The sequence below is a fragment of the Dicentrarchus labrax genome, unplaced genomic scaffold, assembly GCF_905237075.1.
Source record: "Dicentrarchus labrax unplaced genomic scaffold, dlabrax2021, whole genome shotgun sequence".
In the NCBI taxonomy this organism is placed as follows: domain Eukaryota; kingdom Metazoa; phylum Chordata; class Actinopteri; family Moronidae; genus Dicentrarchus; species Dicentrarchus labrax.
The window spans coordinates 9092208-9116287 of record NW_026136722.1 but is presented as its reverse complement, the minus strand read 5'-3'; the positions used below and the strand labels follow the sequence as shown (position 1 = coordinate 9116287).

The 24080-nt window shown below is 42.5% G+C and overlaps 1 protein-coding gene across 2 annotated transcripts in view; it reads left to right on the top strand.

Annotated features, from left to right (window-relative positions):
* LOC127356931 (mitochondrial import inner membrane translocase subunit tim16) overlaps nt 1-24080 on the top strand; it is a 110187-nt gene that overhangs the window by 26802 nt on the left and 59305 nt on the right. For both annotated transcript variants that reach the window (XM_051389013.1, XM_051389011.1), the window contains exons 8-9: nt 4012-4095; nt 4917-4999. In XM_051389013.1, coding sequence (XP_051244973.1) covers nt 4012-4095; nt 4917-4999 — 167 coding nt within the window. The remainder of the gene's footprint in view (nt 1-4011; nt 4096-4916; nt 5000-24080) is intronic.

Below are 24080 nucleotides of genomic sequence, written 5' to 3'. Positions count from 1 at the left end.
TGATTTTTCTCTTGTGCCACCATGAGGTTAACATTTGTAGTTTGAAGTGAAATATCGCAACAACAATTGGATGGACTGTCATGAAATACACACATTCATGTTCCCCTGAGAATATGTTTGATAACTTTGGTGACCCAGTGGCTTTGAATCTCTGTCATCACCAGGTCCAAATTTCATTTTGTCCAATACTATGGTTTATGATCAAATACCTGCCAAACTAATGACATTCCCATCAGCCTCAGTTGTGCTTTGTGTTTAGTGACAACTAGCAAATGTGCACTCTAAACTTAAAGGGTGAACATGGTTAACATTATATCTGCTAATCATCAGTATGTTAGCATTGACACTGTCAGCCTGTTAACATGCCGACGTCCGCATCAAGCTCAAGTAACAGCCTCACAGAATGTGTAGCATGGCTGTAGACTCTTAGCAGGGATTCAACCATTGTTATTCTGCTGCTTTTGGTTGCCGTATCATTTGTCATGACAAAGTGTGAGGTAAACGGTAAAAAAGTACATATTACAAGTAATACACCAGGAATGTGCACTTGCAAGTATTTGATTGCCTTGTAGGATGACGCCTCATTACATTACAGCAAAAGTTTTGCCTTGTTCAATTACTGTGTGTTGTTTTGCTGCAGCCCCATTGAAATCAATGAGATGGCTGCATCTTGTTCACCTATTAAGCTACTATTCAGGTCATTAGAGAATGATTACAGTGATGCATTGGAAAACACAAACATCAGTCTGACACTCATCTGGTGCTCAGTGGTAGATTACATGCAAGCATGACTGAATATGTCACACACAAAAAAGTGATGATGCAGAATTTGGGCTGTTTACTCTTGCGTGTAATATTAATACAATTAGAATCCACTGCTGTTAGCTAGAAATATGAATCAGACACCACATGTTGCTCCTAAAAGCAGTTCCAGTGTTAAACACCCTGAGCAGATTAAAATAGCCAGAGCTCAACTCGTTCCTAGTTTGGTCAGAGTGCCACCTCTGCATTGTCTTGCCCCTGGAAGGAAATCAGCCAGTTGTGCCGGTGATTAACCGCCCAATGACAATGAATTCCCCCCGTGTCTGTTTATACCGCACTGACTTTAGCCTTTCTCCTACCCCCTCTCTTTTCTGATCTATTGCTTTAGTGGAGGTCTTAGTTTACTCTGGACCTCTCTCGTACATCTGGGCTATTTTTCAGTCGACTCTTTTGCAGGGACTTATCAAAGCAAATATGAGTTTGGTTACCTGCACGAGACATAGCGCCTGACTCTGAGCTGAAAAATGATCTTGAGTCACGACTTAAGTGTTTATTCAATCCAGGACTTATTATCAACTCTGTCAGTGCTTTGGTAACGTAACTTCTGAAATGTGTTTGAGAGCCAGGTCAGTAGAGTGTTTTGTAATCCCTCTTAGTGGATAAAGCTATTTGGGCGCACACCGGGAGCCAGAAAACATCTGTATTGCATACAGATGGTGTCAGATAAAACGCTGGTATGGACAAAGACATATCATCCCTGAGAGAGGTGCAGAAGTGCACATGTGAGAATTTCCTTTTTTAAAACAGTGATTTGATGTTGGCGTGCGCGCTCAACATATGTAACAATGTCAAGTCCTTCATAGCTGAGAACAATAAATTTGGTTTCAACCACCGGTGTGGCCTATTCATCTGACTGCTTATGATTTATAGTTTGTTCTGCTTAACTGACGCAGGGATGGTTCCAGCACAGGAGTCTTTTGCTTCAGTGCGTGAAGGGCCAATGTGTAACATTTAGGAGGATCTATTGGCAGAAATAGAATATACTATGCATAACTGTGTTTTCATAAGTCTAGAATCACCTGAAAATAAAACTTATGTTTTTGTTATCTTAAACTTAGCCTCTTATATCCTCAAACGCTGTCGATTGCCTTTCCATGGAGGCTGCCATGTTGAACCACCACATTTCTACAGTAGCCCAGAACAGAGAAACCAAACACTGGTTCTAAATAGGGCTGTTTTACAGTCACTGTAGTTTCTCCTTCGCGCCTGGAAGAGGAGGGTGAAGCGACGGAGTTGCAGTCTGTACCTACACCGCTAGATGCCACTAAAACCTGACTCACTAATTTGTACAGAAATATAAAAATAAAAGTTTATGGTTTTGGGGGAGTCAGTTGTTCGCAGTAACTTCCTGGAATCCTGTTGTCACAGAAATTATTTTTAAGCTGCTGCATTTGCTTAGTTACTGCCACAAGTGGTTGCTTATCAAGAGATGATTCATCCTAAAATTAGTGCCACATTTCTGCATATCTTTATCTACTAAACAAGATAAGATGCAATTTCAGTACTCCCACGGCGAAGGGAGTGAGTTATGAAAATTGAAATCACTGAAACAATTTCACAGACTAAAATATGCCCACCCATATCCTCTATTTTATTCTATCCCTAAAAACTCCTGCTTCTCCCGGAGCAAGCTAACATATGTGTGTCATTTATGTGTGTCCACATGTTCCAGAGTAAGAAACACCCTGAAGAGGGTTTGGGAAGAGCAAACAGTGATGAAATGTTTGATTCAGACAGTTTAAAGAAATTGAAATCGCCAGACCCACCATTTTTCCCTTTTAGCAGTCGATTCTCAAACCACCAGGCCCGGCATGTGGCAAGAGTGACGTCAGAAAGGAGAGCAAAGGAAGTGGGCTTTGAGTTAGAATTGATGGGGCCCACATGTGTGTACCACGATGTGCGCGTGTGCTTCTCAAACTAGATTTATAATATTTCTGTGTTCAGCCTTATTTGTTCAACCATTAACTTCAGTTGTAGATTCAGCATTCTAACATAGTTCTGTGTACGTGGAGGTTGTCCAATGCAGAGCCCCTGTTACCCTGTAACCTACTTCGTGTTCAGGGGCGCAACATGGCAGCTCAAGTTCTCCCCATTTGTTTTTGCAATTTGTCATCTGCGGCCATTCAACAGTGACAGGAGAATGAGGCGGCGCACTCTTGTAGAGGATGTGAGTGTCAATCCTTAGAAAATAAGCCCGTCTTCTTGCCGTACACAGACGTCCAGCCACGCTCCTTAGGGTTAGTGTGGCCATAAAAATGACAACAGTAATTTGGAGAGACACAGTAGGCTGTGGGGCTAAAGGCTCCTGTTCCATGGAAACTTCATCGCTGACCCTCCATGCCTTATGGGAAAGCTCAGTGTAACTCTAGTATTAGTACACAGATACCAAGGGGCTTACTGACTCACTGTGAGACATTTAAAGTAGTTAGGACCTGACAGATAAGCTCTAAATAGAACGATTTTAGGGCTTTTTAAAGCCATGGTTACTTAGGAACCACACTTTTAAGTAGTTGATTGGCAGTCTGTGAGCCAGCCTTGTGCATCTTGTCTCTTCTTTTATCCTCACATTCAAAATTACAGTAAAGTATAACAATGTGTACAAAATCCAGCACATTACCTGCAAACACCCTCAATCTCCCATTTCAACACTCGCAGTTGTTTTTAGCTGTTACCTCTGAAAACATGTGTAATTTGCATTTGAAGACCACCCATCAAACCTAGCACAGCAGTGCTGTTTTGACACATATTCCCCATGGAAACAGTGTAACAACGTCTCAGCACCATGTACACACACACACACACACGGACACAGTGTCACAGTTTGGTAATACAAGCTAAACTCAGGGCAGAAGTCACCTTGTCTGCTACATAAACAATAACAAGCGCCCCTTTCATGGGACAAGTCCTGTTCTGTCCAACCACAGAGATCTGTCAGAGGCACCTGGGAATAGTCCTTTCTGTCATCCTCCCCGTCTCTGTCTTTTTCCCTTCCCTGCAAATCATTCACTCATCACATCCCTCGTTATCTTGAACTATACCTCAAGGTTATTTTTAAAGTTAGAATTTATTATAGACACTATGACTTTAAAAAGCTATGATCAGGAGGTCAAATGAGATGTATTTTCACTTGCCTTGTTTTGTCATCTGATTTAAATTAAATTTCAATTCTTTGCATGGTTTGTCCTATAGAGTGCCAAGAGCCTTCAAAGCAACAAGGATTCAAGGATCCTGTGGGCCAAAGACGACCTTTTACTAACCACCGGCTTTGATATGGTGAGAAATTCTTAGGCTCAACTTGTTAGATGTGCTGACCTGGAATCCTGTGTTTCTAATGTGTGTTATTTTATGAAATAAAACAAGTATGTGTGTATGTGCAGTTTGCATTTGTTTGGAACTGAAGTTGCTGTTAGCAACTTTTTTGTGCCAATATTTATTGGCAAATGTGAGCATTATGGTGTATAACAAGTATAACATGACTTCAATAACATGGCAATTCCTTTTTATTGTATTGTACGTATTGTTTGCACACACTGAACATTGATTATCTTCTGGGAGGAATGCAAATGTTTGACATGGTTTGGCTATTAAGCTGTTTGCGTTGTTAGTATTATCAATTCTGCTTCACTGACTTTGTCTCTATATTTGGTAAAATATTTGATATTTTACCAAATATTTTTATATTATTTTATATATGCTAACAATATTATATTTACTTTCTGCAATTTTGAGTGTTCAAGTTCACTATATAGTCCCATCAAAAATGTTAACAATGGAATTGAAAATGTACAATATCATGCACAGACTTTGTATTAAAAAGTCCACGCAATGCACTGAATTTGCTTCTGAGAATAAATGACTACAAATGAATATTACCATAATGCATTGCTGCACCTGTCTGTGATAACTCACAATCATGATGATTCCTAAGTGTAACTTCTTATGAACTCCTTCTTAATCAGCAATTTCAAAACTAACACACACCAATATGTGAAATTCTAAAATAACCATTAGTCCAATACACTGAGAGACTCATTTATCTGTGTAACCTTAGTGCGTATGCTTTTTGTGAACTTCTCATGTTGTGTGTACTGTAGATGCGTAGTCGGGAGGTGAGGCTTTGGGACAGCAGGAAGCTGAGCTCTTCACTCAGCTCGGTGTCACTTGGAACTTCCAGTGGGTGAGTACAGCATCAGTGTGTAATCGCTGCCTCCCATAACTGACCCTGTGATGACACTGACCCTGTTGCACTTAAATTACAGTGAGACGGCGAGTGGTCGGGTTTTACAGTACAAAGTATGACGTGTGTGATTGTATGTACTCTTCATGCAGTGTATGTATGTGGCATTTACATAAATGAAACGATGTATGGAGGTCTTCCGCACATTATGAAGCTCCCTCACGGCCGTATGGCTAGACAGACATGTAGACCTCCCAGAGCTCTGACACTGTCCCTCTACATTCCTGCTATTTCCTGGGTCAGAGCCACACACAGAGACTCCTATCCTCTCTCTCTCAGTGGAGGAAAGAATGAAAGTACAGTATGTGTGCGCTCTGCATCCCTCTGTCCATAACCACTGTGAAGGGTCAGGCACCAAACAGTAGACACATTGACACTTCTCCCTTAAGCTCCACTGCTGGTTGCTTACTGCTCCTGACCTGCTCCAGGCGCTCCGTTTATTTTTCCAAACACGGCTACAGAGGACCGGAGGAGGGCGGGAGTGTGGCCGGGCTCCAGATAGGAGAGGAATGGAAGGATGGAGGACGAAAGAGAACAGAGAGGGTGGGAGTGAGGGTTCCTTTGTCAGATCCAGCTCATGCATTTTAGTACTATTATAAACAGGTTGGCTGGCCAAGTCATTCCAAACTAGAGCAGACCGGACTCTGCCAGACGATTCAGCATGCTGTGGTGGATTAGATAGATTTATTATCATTATTATTACTGTAAAAAGGCAGAGAGGTAGCTGCACATTGCACTCATACAGAGGAGTGCTTAATGCTTTGCCTTTGTGTGATAATGCTATTGCAGCACAGATTCCACATTAGGTCTTTGGCACAGGTATTTTGTGCCTATGTTTGGTTGCAGCCAACGACCATACATGGCGAAGATATACAATGTGAATTTATGTAAATAGTAATCGTTTTTATTAGCTCAGGACTAACGTAGGGAAGCGGTGTCTTGAGGAATGTCACAGTTTTTTTCCCTTCCTCTTTGGAATCTGTGTGTCTGTGTGTGAGACGTTTAGGAGTTGACACAGCGGGGTCCTAAATAACAACCTCCACTCTCCTTCCTCTCTCTGCCCTCATGCTCGCCACTCATCTCCATTTCCTCCGCTTCCTCCTTCATTTGAGTGAGACAGATAGTTGCCTGTCTGAGGGCCTCTTTGGAATCCATGGCATTGTTTGGTGCCAGCATACTTTTCATGGAAATGGAGGATATCCGATACCACTGATGCCACTTTTTTTTTAAACTTTATTTTACTAGCTAATATGTTTTTGTGTGATATTCATTCTTGATATAGACAGTATGGAAAAATCCCTTTTATATACAGCACATCAGGAACTGGGTGTCTGCTAAAACCACAGAAGATAGTGTTAATTAGTTAATTTTATTGGGAGGTTTGTCTCTGCTTGCAGACAGTGGAATGTTGATGTTCAAAGTCTATAGCCGCTGCTTTGTGGGTGTGATGATGGCGCAACTTGAAGAGAATGCTCCAGTAATGTGAAGATTTCTGTCAAATCTTCTTGCTCATCTGGTGACAAGCTGTTCCTGATGCCTTCCTACTCTGCCACTGATTTTCTAGGTGTCTGTCCACACTTTCTTGAATCAGTAGAAGAGCACAGCATGCTGGGTTTATTAAATACATATTAATAGCTTTGTATTTGAGAAAAGCCCTTTTGGTTTCCTGTATTTTGATACTAGTTCATTTGAAATACTGGGATTTTTATTGCACATAATTGCTTGGGTGTGTGCTGACCCATCTGCAGTGTGTCCTGTATTAAATCACTTCAATCATGCTATCATATGCCGGGATGTTGTGTCAGAGAGCCATCACTCCCAAGGTCATATCCCCTCCACATGCCTGCAGACCAGCACTGATATAAAACAGGTAGGCAATCAAATGCCGGATGAGACCTTGTCCTTTACTGCCATTATTATTTTTCTCCTTCCTTCTCATTTCTCACACTTACTTGGACGCCATATTGCCTTCACCCTCCTCTCTCAGACTTTTTACCCTCTTTCTGTTGAGACTGAAGGACATCTGTTAAAAAATCTCAAAATACAAAACTTAAGTCTTTAAAGTTTTCCCTCAAACAGAACAGCTATATTAGACTTTGTAATCACTCATTCGTATTCAGTCATATCCATCTAAGCACTGGCACTTTATGAAGCTAAATGGCTCCTAGACGTAGTCTACAATCAACAAACGCTGATAACAGAAATGGCTGGCCTGTTTCTAGGTAATCTGCAAGGTCAAAATGTTCGCTTACTCAGTCTGGCTGTATCTTGGTTTTATCAATGTTTAATAATGCAACTGGGGGAATAAAGGCTCGTGCCTGGGCCCCCTTTCACTCATGTTAGCCACTATTTAGTCAGTATCTCACTGTGCAGCGTAGTTTCTTAGGTGAAGGCACCACACTTTGCCATCATTCAACTGGTTTCCTTCAGCATCAGGCTGTCCTCAAGTTCCCTTTGTCCTTCAGGGTTTTAATTCTTTGCTTCTGGTTTGTTATTATGGTGGCTTTTCTGTGGATAATTTTGTTTTAGTTCAGCATTGCCTCAGTGCATGTCTGTGTATGACGAAGCCACTGTGAAAAATTATAAATGCAATAATCAAAAGGAGACCTTGACTCCATTTTCTCTGCATTTGATAGATTGAACTGTCTCATTGTACACGAGCAGCTGAGGAAGCTCAAAGTCAAACATCCATAGTGGAGCATTTCCTCCCTGTCATTTTAGGCCTGAGGTGCATATAAAGATGGATTTGTTCTTTTTTCTTGTCTGTTTTTAATTAAAAGGTCCGTGGTAAACATAGTGTGTAATCGGAGCAGCGAGCTGGCTTGTATCAGGTTAGCTGTGCTCGTCCACAACATTCAGTAGGACTGTTTTCTTTGGAGTGTCACAACATAAAGAGGCCCGGGAGCATGAGCCAGTAAAATGGGGTTGTGGGTGGAATATAATTTGGATGGAGAATAATGGAGGGGAAATGTTTACTTTTTGGTTGGGGTTGAAATGGAGACTGAAAAATTGAGGGAGGACGGGTGATGAGTCTGAGAGCGGTGTTTTTAACTGTGCAGAGGTGGCTATTACTGCATGCACGTTTTCCATACAAGCTGCAGATCTGGACATAGGAGAACAGCGTGGATCTTTGTGTACTGCTCTTTCCTCTCATACTCTTCCCTCTATAAACCTGTTAAATTATAATAATGAGTTTAATTGGGCCTCTAAGCCAGCTGCAATCAGTGAACTTTACAACTGGGCACGATTGCAACCAGCTTGCCGTGTAAATGCTTGAGACGTCATGATAATTATCCATACTCCCCCACTTTAGCAGCTACACACACAGATTCACCACACTCAGAGTTTAACACAGCGAAGTCTTGATGATGCATGCCTGTATAGTAGCTTGTAATCGTGTCATAAAGTTGACAGTGAGTTCTCCGAGGGTCAGAAGGCTAGCATTCAGCATGACAAAACTATAACCTCAGAAAAAGTTCTTTCCTTAACCCCTGTAATTAACCTCAGTCAATACCAATGTTCTGCTCTCCTCAAGCACATGAACACATACACAGTGGACACATGTAGGCCTATGCTCTCATGCATCTTCTATTACTCCTCATCATGGCGCACCTCTGCTGCTCTGTTTTTTTTTTTCTGGCATGAGGCTGATTGGAACAGATCGCCGTGACCCAGTGCCCACCAGTATCCATCCTGCCGATTGGAGGGGACATATGTCCCTGGAGAGCCGACCCCACTGTTTTCCCAAACTAGTCACGGGTTACACAAAGAACTCGCCCTCTGAGGTGAGCACTGCTGACAGACTGTGCTGTTAGCTGACTGAGAGGTTTTACGATGGATGCACGGTAGTGCCCCAGGTGTGATGCACGTACTCACACCCTCTACTGACTGTCCACAAGCTATTTCTGTGTGTTTTCCTACCAGGGTCGTGCCTGGGAGCAGGGCCCAGTCATTGGGTGTAATTGAGCCAAACTCCCTTTAATCAGATGGATTGAGAAGAGGCCTGTGCCCCAGAAGGGAACCAGCCTTTTACAGAACAGTCCCCCCTTTCTCCCACTCCAGCCCAGGCGCTCTAAAATCAGTCCCAGATGAAGGCTTTCCTGTGGGGATTAGGTGCAGCTGCAGCGCTGCTAACCAAACCATACCAAAAAGAAAAAACCACAGAACGATAGTTTGACCTTGCTCCTTTCTCAGAGTTCACTTTCTAAGAGCAAATGGAGCTTTGTTGTTTGGGTCCAGCTCAGAAATTCATGTTTAAGGTGGAGGGAAGGGCAAGACTACAGTATTCAGTTGATCCTCTGGGTCAAGTCGGCTGTTGCAGGATGGCTTTGGGGGAGGGTACAGTGTAAAGATGTGACCGCACACGCTCTGTCAAAGAACCTGAACTCTGCGTTCTGACAGTTGAAACATGGTGTCTGGAATCTGTTAGTCATTTGGGGTTTCAGTTTGTGATTCAGTAGAGGGGGAGTTCATCAGGAAAAGAGGATGAAAAAAGAGGAGGAGGGAGCTCTGAAATCCCCTCTTATGTTGTCTCTATGAACTTTAATGGGCATTTCGTGGCGGCTCACGTGGAAATCCCATCCTTCTTTTACTCCATAACACCTCATTGAAGAAGCCCTGTGTTAGTCTTTCATACCCAGTGATCAACTAACTATTCCTGGGCCCTTAAAACCTGTCAAAAAAAACAGCCGCTATCCTTCAGTGAATCCTTTCTTTATCCTTATCTGGACACCTATTAGACTTTCTGTCTGTTACCATTTGCCCCCCCTCTCCTCTGTTTCTCACTCTTCTTTCTCTCTATCCTGCACAGAAGAAATGGAAGGAGGGTGCTGAGTTTTTTGAAGGTGCTGGTGTCTGGGATTCTAATTAAGTTTTTTTAGAGTAGAGCCTAATGTAGCCTTTCAGAACTGGTAAAAACACATGGAAGTATGTGGAGCGTTTGGCAGGGGATATTTAATATAATTCACAGAGGGTTTTGATTTCATCCCGCAGGTATGTGCTCAGCACTCCAGGGATCAGAAGGACCCTTTTGTGTGAACTCGCCACAGAAGGAAAAATAGAAAAAAGTTTCCCCCTCCCACCTTCAGCTACCTCCTTTCTTCCTACCTCCCCCTTCTCTTCTTCCATTCACCTTTATTTTCTTTTATGGTTTAGATTATAATTTCATGCAGACTAAACTGGAGATGATTTGTCAGGGGGAAGCTGCTTTGCATTACGTGGCAGTTGAAGTAGAACGTCTTAATGCTGTTAAGATAATTGCGCAAATGACTCAAAAGTGGTTGACTTTTTCTGGAACTTCAATCTAATCTGTCTCAGTTTTTGGAGTTTGAGACAGTGTCAGACTTCACTTTCCATCCTTTTTACAAAAACAGCAGCAGAGTTGCACTTGCAGCTGGAGATATTGGTTTTCTCCAACATCTGGAAAATGTGTTTTTTCCCTTTTATTAAAAATGCACTGGCAATAACATTTGGGATCTTTGCCCTTACCAAAAAGCCTTCATACTACTCTGGGCCATCCCAAGTCCATTTCAGCACTTTTCTCCCTGCTCTGTGGGGTAGATATCCAATAACTGAACGTCTGATAGAGATGTGAAGAAGGCTGGGTTGGCAGAAGATGCACCGCTAAAGTGGAAACAGCACAGGCCATTATTCACGATACACGGATGCAATGCTAGGAGAAGAATAAACACACTGCTGTTAAGTATCAATGCAATGGGATACTATTTCTGGAAGAGCTGCAAGGAGACCTTCCAAAATAGGAGTCGCTTGTGTGAAACACCACAAGGTTGCCTTAATGCCCCTTTTGGTCCCTTCATTAATTTCACAAATGTTTTCCAAGCCTTCTGGTATCTCCATTTCATCTCTTGGCTTTTAATATCCCTTACTGTGTATTTTTAAAATTCAATTTGTCTACCATGTCTTACTGTCTTTCTATTTTATGCGTTCTTATATACCCCCCCCTCCTTCCTCCCCAGCTCTCTTTCAACACATGCATTTGTTTTATAAGGCTCATGATTGTCCCTTTCACGAGAATCAGGAACCGTGGCGCAGCAGAGCTCCCGTTTTTAAATCATGCCTCGCTTCTGGACGGCAGTCACCTCCTGGAAGCCTGCCATCTCTCTCTGCTGTGGTAGAAAGAGCAATTTGAACGATGGAGAGAAGTGTGTTTCCCATTAGTAGATGGTTTCCTCTGCCCTGCACCCCACCCACCCCCGCCCTGCAGTCTGGCCTCCACTGTTGCCTCTGGGACTGCTGCAGATTGGCAGCATGTCACTGCACACCTCATAGCCTTACAAAGAATAATGAAGCTACAAAGGGAGTGATAGAGAGGCTATGATATTGATGCACACAGACAAGCAAGACTTGCTCATTCCCTCGTAATTCATATGTATAGACCAATAGGAGAGGCGGCGATAGACCCTTAAATTACACAGTCAAGATAAAACCAAGATAAAACTTGCAATCCGTAATAATTTGACACATTTTATGTTGTGTTGGCTCTGTGCTCTGGATCTAAACAATGAATAAAGTGCTGACTTTTAACTTGAATTTGAAGTCGTTACATCTATATATGATTAACTCTGTGGATATTGTGTGCCTTTTTATACACACTAATTTTAGTGGGCCAATAATAACTTCTTTATTTATTATTTAGACTATCAGGCAGAGGGCAAGAAATATATTCAAATATATTATATTGTTATTCATCCCCATGCATGCTACTCAGAGTAATCGCAGTCCACGGCTCTTCTGCCAACTGTGCCGGGGTCCCTCCCTCTCTCCTCGAGCTGTGCACAAGCAGTCAGTAGGTGTGGTGTGTGTGGCATGTTTGACCATCTTTCTCTCACTCTTTATCTCCCGAGCTCTGTATTGAGCTGTTTACAGGTTATATGTAAGTACGTATATATGTATGTAAATATGTAAAAAAAAAAATTTCAAGCTTGTAAATATTTAAATAGTTGGTTTGATATTCTCCCTCCCATTGTTTATTTTGTTTTAACTTTTTTTTACTTCAAATACACAATGTTCCTCCAGCGAGTTTGTGTGTATGTTAATTTCCACTGCCATAAACAATTCAGAAACACTGCATTTACACTGCAGTTTGCAGTGATTATATAAACCAATCAGCCATAACATTATGACAACCTGGGCACCCTCATGGTTATAATGTTATGCAGCCTCATGCCAACACACTGCGATGCACTGTGTGTCCTGACGCGGGCCAGCCTTCGGTCCCCATGTGCATCAAAGAGCCTTGGCCAACCATGACCCTGTCTCCAGTTTACCACTTTTCCTTCCTTGGACCACTTTTGATAGGTACTGACTACTGCAGACTGGGAATACCACACAAGAGGTGCAGGTTTGGAGATGCTCTGACCCAGTCCTCCAGACATCACAATTTGGCCCTTGTCAAAGTTGTTCACATCCTTATGTTTGACCATTTTCTTCTGCTTCTAACACATCCACAAACTGTTCAGTCGCTGCCTAATATATCCCACCCACTGACAGCTGCCATGATAACCAGATAATCTGTGTTATTCACTTCACCTGTCAGTGGTTATAATGTTACATGGCTGATCTGTGTATATTGATCAAACTGTAATTAAACAAGAAACAGCCACTCAACCAATGACAAAAGAATAATGAACACTGGCCAAACAGCCTAGGGTGTAATTTTTATTGAGATATACTACAACTAGCAGATCTTCAATAGCAGATCAGAGTGAGTCAATGAAGTGGTGCAAGTTACTGAAACAAAGTTGTTACAAACCAAAGACTCCAATACAAATGTCACATCTAGAATCAAATCAAACCTTAATTCTACTGTGCCTGAATCACTGATGATGTGAAACACACCTGCTCAAGATTTGAGCAGCCAATTATCCGATTATATTTTGTACTTGGCACTTGAACACCTTAGTCATCGTTTCATTTCAAATTCAAATAAGAAGTCAGCCAATCATGATTGCCAATAGTGATGCAAAAGCTAATCTCTTAATATCTCAGCCAATGGCTTTTCCCATGTGTAAATGGTCTGTGTAACATCAGCACGGCACTCATCCACATCTGGCACAATAGCAAATCCAGCCCAGCTTTCCTTATTTTTGAAAGTGAGTTTGAGTGAGCAGACTTTTCCTATCATTTAATAGAGAGAGCAGGCTAGGGGGATTGTCTCCTCATCGTATTCTCTTTTATGATCATGTTTCCATGATATAAACCAGTGATCCTGGGCCCGTCATTTGCAGACCTGCTGTCTGAAAAGAAAACAGAAGGAAGTTCTTTTATCAAAGATTCTCCCTCATTGGTCAGTGACAGGTGGGCCACATGTGCTCCTGGCTGATGTCACTTCCCATGTGGGGCCTATTTGTCTGCCCACACTGTGGAAACATGTCAGTGTCAGTGAGGCAGGAGTAATATGCCACGCTTAGTTTAATGGGAAAAGTGCTGAGGCTTGCCGCTGCTCACCGTCTGTGTGTGTGGGTGTTTATGTGTGCGAGTGTTTTCACTGCATAGCATACATTGATGCTCTAATGCCTCACTGTATTTGAACTGCATTGATGCACCAGAGGTTGAGACATACACGTTGGTGTACTGTATTTATGTCCATGTGTGTATATGCACACACGTTGTTGAATAGTGTGTGGACACGAGAGAGGAAAATAGAGGAGAAAGGACTGAACAGCATCACTGCCTGTCAGATTTTCTCGTCTCTATGGAAATGTTATGACAACAAAAGCTGCTCTGCACCTGCATGGCCTCCCTGTTTTTCTGCTGTGTGTGTGTGTGTGTGTGTGTGTGTGTGTGTGTGTGTGTGTGTGTGTGTGTGTGTGTGTGTGTGTGTGTGTGTGTGTGTGTGTGTGTGTGTGTGTGTGTGTCCGTGCAAGTGCACTTGGCATAAGCAGATTAGAAAATTTCATCAAAATGTAATTGGTGGTAGAGTGGAAGAGGGTGACGGTGGCCAGGAAATAATTTCCCCTATTGTGCAAAGCAAGTTAGAGAGGGAGAGGAGAAAATAGGTGGAGGACCCTCAGGGAGAACACCAGTTGGTCTTTAGTCTGTGTGCTCTTGAGGAAGCCTCTGTAGACTTTCCTGCTCTAAAATCAACTGAAGGTCCTCTGTTTGAAGCCGGCTAACATTATTTCAGCAAGGTCAATTAGTCAGTCAGCTATTGTATGGCAGCTTTGTCCGAGGCTGGGGGGGAGGCAGGGGGCTGAAGAGTTGGGGACAAGCGGGATGCAGAGTCTTTTAAGAGTTGGGAGTGTAAGCCTTCTATTGTGCCTTTGCCGTCTTCTGTCTAATACTTTTTTGCTCTGGTCACAAAAGATGATGAGGAAAGCAGTCTTTATCATGATTGATGATTTAGACAAACTGTTTAACAGTAAGTTTAAGACATCCATGTCCAACCAGACAAAGACTCCTTTAGCATATTAATCAGCCATTACAAATTAGCAGCTGTTAAATTGTGGTGTTAGGGTGAAAATGGACCTACCAGTGTTGCTGCACTCACTGGTGCAGACAAACAGACCTACATGGATGATTGTGAAAGGGGTGTGCTGTCTCCCATACAGTCTATAGATTTTCTCACCCATAGCTCCCATTGGGATAGCCTCCGGAACGTGGTTCCTGTCCTGGTCCATTATCTATTGAATGTGTGTTGGGACACAGGGCATTTTGCAATGCCATTAACCCCAACATAGGGGCACTCGTCCAATACACTTTGCAGGCTTGTGTGTGTGTGTGTGTGTGTGTATGTGTTGAGGGCGTGTGGGGGCACAGGTGTCTCACACAGCTGCCCAACCATGAGCTGGAGGGGCTGCATTCCTACCAGCAAGCTGGATAGGTCAGACACACACACACACACACACACACACACACACACACACACGCATGCATTCTCATACAACATGCCACGCTGTCTATACACATACATGCCTGGACGGATCTACTACTTCTTTACCTTTTTCAGCACACGTAGACCATCGCCAAACACTATTCATCATCTCTCAACAGGATTTGACAGGTTGACTGACTTAGACTTAATCATCCATGCCTTTCTTTAGCCATCCATTCAGGCGCTGCATTGGTGATACTTTAACAAGATAGTACACTTTAAAACAATACACTTTTTTTTTCTTTCTTTGTTTCCATTCTTAGTTGAGTTGCTCTTAGTTTAGTTAAATTCAAATTAGTCACTACAACCTGTGTGTATTGATTGATCACAGTGACCAGCCAGCATAATAACTAAATGACCCTTTATTGGAAAATATATCTCTTTATCAGCTCCTTTCTTTTATATTGTATTTTCCTTCCAAACCAGGAACTAGTTTTTGTCAAAACAGACATTGTAAAGCTGATGTGGCTGCTCAGCTTTGCACCTACATGTTTACTGTATCCTGCTGTTTTTCCTTTCCAGTGGGTTTCTTTATATGTCAGCTGTGTGGATTGGCTTTTGGAGTGAGGGTGAAAAAATAACTCCTTCACAAAGCACCTTAGACAAACACTTTTGACCAAAAAGACCAGCTTGGAGAGAGCGGGAGGCCCAGCTGCAGGAAAATATTTGAAGGACCACTTGTTCCTTGGAGGCCAAAGGAACAAAGCTGGGGAGCTGCTGGGTCTTTCACTCTGACCTGCCTGGGTGGTGTTCTAGCAGAGCAAACCTTTCATTAGCACTGGACTGCAAAATCACAGGCTTGATGGATGAGTGGCGATAGAAATTCATACACACACGTGTAGTGATGAGGTGGCCTGTATTATTCTTACTGTTCTCCACACATCCTGGCCATCATGGTCCCGCCTCGGTCCACTGGTGTAGTGTGGTAACTTAAAACTGAGCTGCCATGCTGTGCAGTGTCTCCACGGTCAGCTACGAGGTAACTACTGTACAAACTAACACACACAAACAAATTCAGCCAATTCAGTCATTCGTATCTTCTAAACTTTTCTGCACGTCAAAAAAACAGTCTTTTGTTAATAAGCGTCTTTACATTTCAAATTAGTAATGAGCATCTGACCTCCAACCTATGGGCCTTCAGAAATGACACTTTACTGCTCTGCTGAGCGTTGGTTGGAGGAAGAAATCACGTCTCGGCAATGTTTTCTTGTGTTTCTCCTTGTTGAGCCTCTTTCTTCGGTATAGTGTTGTTCTCCAGGTTTTCATTTTTTTTCTCCTTTCCTAGAAAAACAACATTTTCAGTTGTTTTTCTTATAAGATATGACAACTTCCTTGTTGCTTCGAGAGTCTGACTGGAGATAACATTCTCAGGATGCTTCACAAGGTGGAAAATTCCAAATTTGCATCAAATGTTATGCTTTTGTGACTGCTATCTAGTGATTTTGCCATATCGGTAAACACTGATCATCTGCACCGTGCACATACCCTAGTCTACAGGTGTCTGGTGGTCCAAAGGCCGGGGTGTGTTTGAAACAAACTGCTCATCTGACCAAGTCAAAAGTCTACAGTCGTAGAGAGAGGAGAAAGGTGACGAATTGTACATATGGCGATAGCCACACACACTTTTGGACCATCTCTTCTCAAAGGTATTTTAACTGAGGAATGAAAAACAGGGCTCGAGAGAGAATCTCAAATCCAGACTACTTGCTCACCTCTGCACACAAGGTAATCACTGTATTAAGTTGGCGTTCTTGACGGATTGTTGGTTTTGGAAAGTAACAAAAATTGTCAAACGCATGAACCCATTCAGACACTCAACAACCACTTCTTTGGAAGTATGCTGATGCCTTTAAAACCCATTCAGTCTTGCTCCGTTGAGGCTGTGTAATTCACCACCATGCTTCTGTTTAATCTTTAACACAGTGCCTTTATGCCTTAAATCCTTTCTTTCCCCAACGTACAGTCCACCTTTGCTGTTACATTAGTCTTTTCTTCCCTTTTCCTCTCTCTGTCCTTTGACCATATTGAAGATGGGGATTTGAGACATTGAAGCTAGAGTGGAACACCACTGCCTGCCAACCACACGCTGCAAAAACCAAGATTGCTAAAAGACATACGGTCTTTGAATAACACACAAGAACACACACAAGCATCACCCAATCTAAAATCCACAGTGATTGGAGTAAGTCCTGTAAAAATAGATGGAAAGGGATGCTTAGAGAGACAGAAAGAGAGACAGGCCGACAAAGACCGCGACAAAACGAAAAGAGAGACGGTCAGAAAGAAAGAGGAAGAAAAAAATGTATTGGCTGCTGAGATGGAGTTGGCACCGCATGCTCTGCTCCTGACCTTTTAGTGGGTTTGTGTAAATTATATCCCCTACGAGGGAAAATATGTGGTGGTTGAACTGGAGAAGACCCCCCCCCCTTCTCTTCATCTCTGACTGCTGTCGTTTACTCTTTTTCAAGAATGCTCCATCCATCTTTCAGACACCCCCCTTCAATATCTTCTTGTCTGTCTGTCTTCATGTCTCCCTCCTCATTTTGCTCCGTTCATTCCTCTGTTTATTTAGTTGTTTCCCTCTTTGGTCACACCATAATAACTCCAGTTCTATTTTGTCCGTTCATCACCTCTCCCTCCTCCATCTCAACCCTCTACTTTTATGTCTTTATATCAGCCTCCCCCCTCTCCTCTCCCTCCCCTCTCTCCCTCCCCACAGTTATGCTATTTTCTGCTGCGCATGGAGGATACATTTAGCTTGTGGTCGCTTGGGAAGTGATGGCTACATTAGTGGGGGGGTCTGGTGAATCGCTACCTTCTCTCAGCCACAGTGGGCTCCGTGCAGGCTGATGCAGACTTTCCACTGGGGTGAACCCGTTGACTTGGGGTGCCTACTGGGGTGCTCAGCCGCCATGCCCACACCCCCAGGCCACAGCCCGGGCTGGCAGGCACCCACACAGGCACGCGGCGTCAGCCTGCCCAGCGGGTGTCCCTGTTTATGTTTGTCTTGTGTGGTGGCTAGTTTCTCACTGCGCTGTAGTGACCATAGCACCACCCAGCCCGGCGCACCACCCCCTCTCTCTCTCTCTCTCTCTCTCTCTCTCTCTCTCTCTCTCTCTCTCTCTCTCTCTCTCTCTCTCTCTCTCTCTCTTGAAGAACAAGAAGTGCCCTCTCCGACCCTGGCCAAGTCCTGGACAGTTGTGGGCTGTAAGTGGCCTCTGGCATCTGTCACTGCAACTGGACCGGACCGAGGTCGGCTGTGGCTGCGGGTCCACATACTGAGACAGTGAACGGCTTTTGCCATACTGGATACTGGTGGTTTTGCATGATTTAGCTCATGAAATACAAATTGTGTATCCTTTAAATTACTGCCTATCATTTCCCAAAACATACCATAAATCTTTTGGTTGACTTGTCCAGCATGAAACTCAGCTTGCATAGACTTAGAACTTACATAGAACTTACGTCAGATAGCTAATCCTTTGCAGTTACCCTTTAGTTCACTTACTTTTTATGTAAAAGATATGTTATTATTGCTTGGCAGTGCAGCTGCAAACGGATACACTTCTGCAAACCCCGGGTTGTTCATTCAAAGAAGTTGAAGCATCTGGGATTTGACAGTTGGTTACCAAAAATCTTTAGGTTCCTGAGAGCTGTGTGCGGGGGGATGAACTGAAAGCAAACATGCATAAATAGTTTAGTTTATTTGACATAAAATGAGGATGAAACTACAAAATGTCAAGAATTACACAATCAAGTCCAAGAAGAATTTCTATTGTAGTCTACTGTTTATGTTGTGAAAAAGATTTAGCCAGTTTTTGAATAAAACAAACAAACCACATTATACATTATACAAGCAGCCCTGTATACAATTACAATTTACCCCCATCTATAGCTCCTGTTTCACCCTTACCCATCCAATGAGGGGGTGAGCTCTCTTTGAATTTCCTCTTCTGACATTTCTTTACTTCATTTTCCTCATGTATTGAAATGTTGGGAGTTTTTTGTTGTCTTTGGAATTTTCGGCTAGATTGGGAATCTTCATCACATAGAATGTGATACTGGGCAAGGTTTTGGCAATTGTCTATATTTTAATTTGACATAATAACATACAGAGTTTGTGCTCTGAATAAATATGTTTATTTCAAACATGTTGGAGAGTAAATGGAGAGTTGCAAGCTGACCCGTCTAAATTTACCTCAAAGACAAATGTACTTATAAAAAGGCTTATAACAGTGTTGATTTCAGATCCATAAAGGGACCTCTGTCTGTCTTTGTCCCTGTTAGGCCCTGACTGGTCCGGATACGTAAACCAGCACCCTAAAATCAGCCTTATCCTGGTCTGCCAGTCATTCACCAGCTCACTGCTAATCAGCACCCAGACACTTGTGACAGTCCAGACCCTCCCTACGGACAGGATTAGCAGATCAGCGTTTTGTGTGATGGAGTGTAATGACTCACTCTGAAACGCCCCCCCTCCCTCTGTGTGTTATTAGCTGTTAGAAACAAACAGGTGTTTGTTGGCCGGAAGTTGTTGGCCTATTCCTGTCGAGTTAGAGTTCACATGCAAGGGTCAGAGGTCAGGTGGCCTCAGCCCTGTGGCAGCAGGATGTTTGAGACGGCCATTATGTTTTTGCCAGTGAACACTAGTGTTTGGACTGGATGTGGATGTGTGTTAGCAGTAAATGGAATTAGTGTGACTGATGTGGATTATTGAAGTCAACCTTTGTGCCAGAACACATTAAGACGGCACACACATAGTTTGACACGCCTATTAACTGGTTACTCCCTTACATCGTACTTGCTAAGCTTTTTGTGATATTATTCCAACATTTGCCCGTGAAAACAACACATAAAAGCCTAACAAACATACTTGTACCATTTAATTTACTTAAAACACGTAGGGAGGGGTGCCCGTCCTGTAAGTGATGTATGTAAATCATGCTGTCTACCACAGAGACACCATGAGCACCTACTGCGGTGAAAAGGATTACAGGCACATAATCCGTGCCTGTTGCCACCCTCCACTCACCACAAGCGTGCACACACACACACACACACACACACACACACACACACACACACACACACACACACTACTTTATTTGTCTAAAGGTGGTATTACTTTATTTCCTAAGTGTGAGCTACACCTATTTGGATTGGTTTTGTTTGTGCTAATAATTTGAGTGGAATGTTTCTTTTCTCTTCACTTGCCTCTACCCGTAATATGCCCACCCACGTTACAGCGTAGCTCATCTCAGTTTGAGATTACACAGGAGCTCCAGCCACAAACAGTGTGGAATCTGCAGATGTGTATACAAAGCACGGCCATGATGCAAGTAGAGTTTGAAAGTTAGTGCAGGATGTGTACACAGCAGCGTTTGATGAATGTATGCCGGTGTTAAGGGCGATGTATCAGAGGCCTGAATGCTTGACCCCGAAGACTTGGTTGGTCTGCTCCCCGTCAGTGGGCTACTCTCAAGTTATGGAGGATCTTTCAGCTGCTTTGTTTGTGCTAAAAGTTTTGACTCTCTGAGAAGTGTAAGAATAAAAAGGACAAAAAAATGTATGAAAGATTTCATAAAAAGTATGGCTATTAACTCTTGTTGAAAAAAGAAAATATATTAGCACATGAGAAATTGTTTTCGGTCTTAATTTAGTCGTTGAGATTTGGGATTTAGTTCTTATTTTGATTCTGTTTACATCAAATAACTCCAGGCCTCAACTCAAGATCAGTTCTAATACACGCTGCAGATGCCTCATATGGCTCTTATTTAAATATTTAGTTAATGGGGTTAAAAGCTGTATATACAGCTGGAGTTTTTATGGCCATTTTTTCAATATTTAGCCATAGGTGCAAAAACAGCAGGGAGCCAGGAGTGCAGTTAAATTAATATACAAGATACAATGCCTTAATTGCATGCCAGACTCCACAACTGCATACCTGACCTGAAATCAGTGCTGCATTTACTTTTTTACGGCATATCACAAACAACCATATATCCCTCTGTTTAACTTTATTTGTTTGTGTGTGTGTGTGTGTGTATGTTTCTTCTGCTGGGTCAGCAGAAGCTCTGCTGTTCTGCTGAGATGAAATAAAGCGCTGAGTAATATTGTTTTAATCAGCACCGGGGACTGTGCCGAGCAGGCTGTGTCAAGATCATCCTCCCCCCTGATGATGCCCCCCACCTTCATGTGGATGCATGTGTGGCCCCTCACAGTGACTTTATTAGATTATAAACCCCATGGTCTTTTTAATGTGTTGCTGTGTCCAGTCACAGGGGGGTTAATGATGGTTTGGCCTTTGTTTCTGGTCTCTTTCAAAACACACAATTCACCAGACATATATAAGCTTAATCAGTTCATTAGTATTTACCAGCTGTACGTATTGGAAACACTGCACTGACTCTTTTGCCTTCTCAATCTACAAACGTTACTCACTGTACTACAGTTCTGGTATGTCTGAAGTGAAATGACAGCTCCCAGCTAGTGTTTTTTTCTGTTTCTTTTGTCTTGAGACAGTTTTGGTTGGACGTGTTGCGGTTTTGCAACCCTGACAAAATTGTATGAATACTTAGGCTTGCCAGATGCTAGTGTGACAACTCTTGGTGACAATTACTGGAATTGATCACTGAGTTTAAAAAAATGAGCCCCTAATTTGCCTGTGAAGTTTCTAACTAATAGGACCACGAACAGCTGCTTAGACCTTCATCACTTCTCATCACAGCTGTTCTTCCAAAAGCCATTTGAAGTAAGCAACCTTGCTCAGAGCTAGCTGACATCAAGACCTCTGTGCACTCATCCCAAACAGATTTGATGGTTACTTTAGCACTATGGTTCTCTATTTGGCTTTGAATTCAGTGCCTTTTATTGTTGACCTCAAGGGAGTTTAATTTAGAAGTTTAATTGTTCTTGTCAACGAATTGTACATTTGCATCCAAATGGTCATAGCTAGTTTTAATTCAGAAAAATGATGGGCCAAGGAATTGTGTCCTGCTGCCAGTAAAATCAGAGAGAGCTTTTTAAGCTACTCTTACTTGTGCTTACTTTTAAAATAACTGGATCTGATTAGTTTAAATGATAGCTACACGCTTGAGCTATTGGCTTTATCTGCCTGTCTCAGGGAGCTTATTTGGATTTGACAGACTTTTCTGGCTTGCTTGATTATAGAACAGTTTTTACCAATATACGCATGTAAGTAATTTACCCCCTCCTGCACTCCCTTCACCCTCGATGACCTCCTCTCTCTCCTCTCCATTAATACCATAATTCTCGTTTGCTTATGTTATTCTGAATAAATAAAGTCCCCCATCTTCCGTCCCTCCATTCCTTTGAAATGAGAAGCACACTTGGGTTGCTTTCCAGAGGTGACGGGCGGTTGTGTTTAGGTGCTCTTTCATTCCACTGCTGTCTCTCAGACGCACACACACTGTACCTCTCGTCAGTACATTTCCAAAGACGGATAAGCTCTTCAGGGCATGTGGTGCTGCTTGGACTCAATAACATCATTCCCCCCCCTTTCACTTTTCATCATTGCCCCACCTCGTTAATTTCTAATTCTTTCCATCCTCTCCCTCTTATCTTGCAGCATTGGTTGGATCATCACTCTCCATTTCTGGGTTCCTCATTTATGTTAATGTTTTGCTTTGAGTCTTTCAACACCTTGTGCTTGTGAAGAAACTCGACTTTCTTTCTCCTGATATAAGACCAGCCGTAGCGTTTTTGTGGCATTATGTCATATTTTGTTTTGGGGTCCTCCCTCAACATCATTAAAGACTGTGAAAAAATAGCAAACAATGCCAAACATTCTTTGGTTCCAGCTTCTTAAATGTGAGGATTTGCTGATTTGCTGCTTTTCTTTGCCATATATCATAGTAAACTGAATATCTTTGAGCTTTGGACTTTTGGAAGAAAAGCAACAACAAGACATCACTTTGGGGCTCTGGGAAGTTTTGATGGCTATTTTTTCACTATTTCTTGACATTTCAAGCAAGTGGAGCTGAACCACGTTGAACACTAAACAAATATCTGCACCAGGAGCCTCAGATGCAGCCTCTGAAACCCAACCAAATATGCACATAGAGGCCCCCCGGGAATGGAAGTGGCTCTAGGTAGTTGCCTATTTTGCTCAGTTTACAGGCCGGCTTAGAATAGACTCGTAGTTACATAAATCTATAACCCTGAGTCACTCCTGTTATACATTACTTACCTGCCAGCTTGCATTTTCCATGTCTGAAAATGAAATGATAATGAAGCAGTCTGTTTTCTACTAGAGACAATAAATGAAAAAGACACAAATGATGAGCCTGGATGGAAGAAAAATATCTTTATGGGGGAAATCACACTGCCATTTGTTTTTATATCTAATAATGCACCAAACAGCATGTAAAATAAATTGCATGTGTGCCTGCTAATGTATGTTGCCAAGAACTAACCAGAGTCAAATTTTTCCTTTTGCTTTCTTTTCCTGTTTTTCTTTCCCTCTCACTTCTCATCTTTCCCCTCGCTCGCTTTTTGTCAGAGCGGCATCTGGGCCATCTGCTGGCACCGAGCAGCATATGAACCGGTGGCACACCACCCTTCATCTGTTATTAGTACTTCAGAAAGATTTAGAGGGAGGGAAGGTGGGATGTGGGGCAGGAGAGTTGGAGTGAGTACTGTAGGGAAACAAGCAGAGGGCCAAAAACTGGAGCCAGAGAACCAGGTTCCAAAAACAAAGTGTGTTTCTCTACTCAGCTCTTCTTTTCCTTCTCTACTCTTTTACTCTCTGTTGCTACAGTTCTTTTTTTGTATTTAATCATTGGCGCTTGTTGGTTACAACGTAGCAACATCACAGGAACTGAATGCAGCTCAAGAATAAAGATTTTTAAAGTTGATTAGTTAAGATTTAACAAAGCAGCATTTTTTTTGCTGCCTGCATCAATGTAGTTTTTTGTATCATGGAATATATCATTTAGTTATTTGTATGCCATCTTTCTTGCAGTTTATGGTCAGTTGAATACTGTACTTAGTTAATTTCATGCCCCCAACTGTTGACTGTAAATACTCTTGGCTGAGGTTGGAGTGATGGTTTGAGGTTAGTGGGAGGTCAGCTGTGCTATGTGGGCAGTAGAGCTATTTGGAAGATGG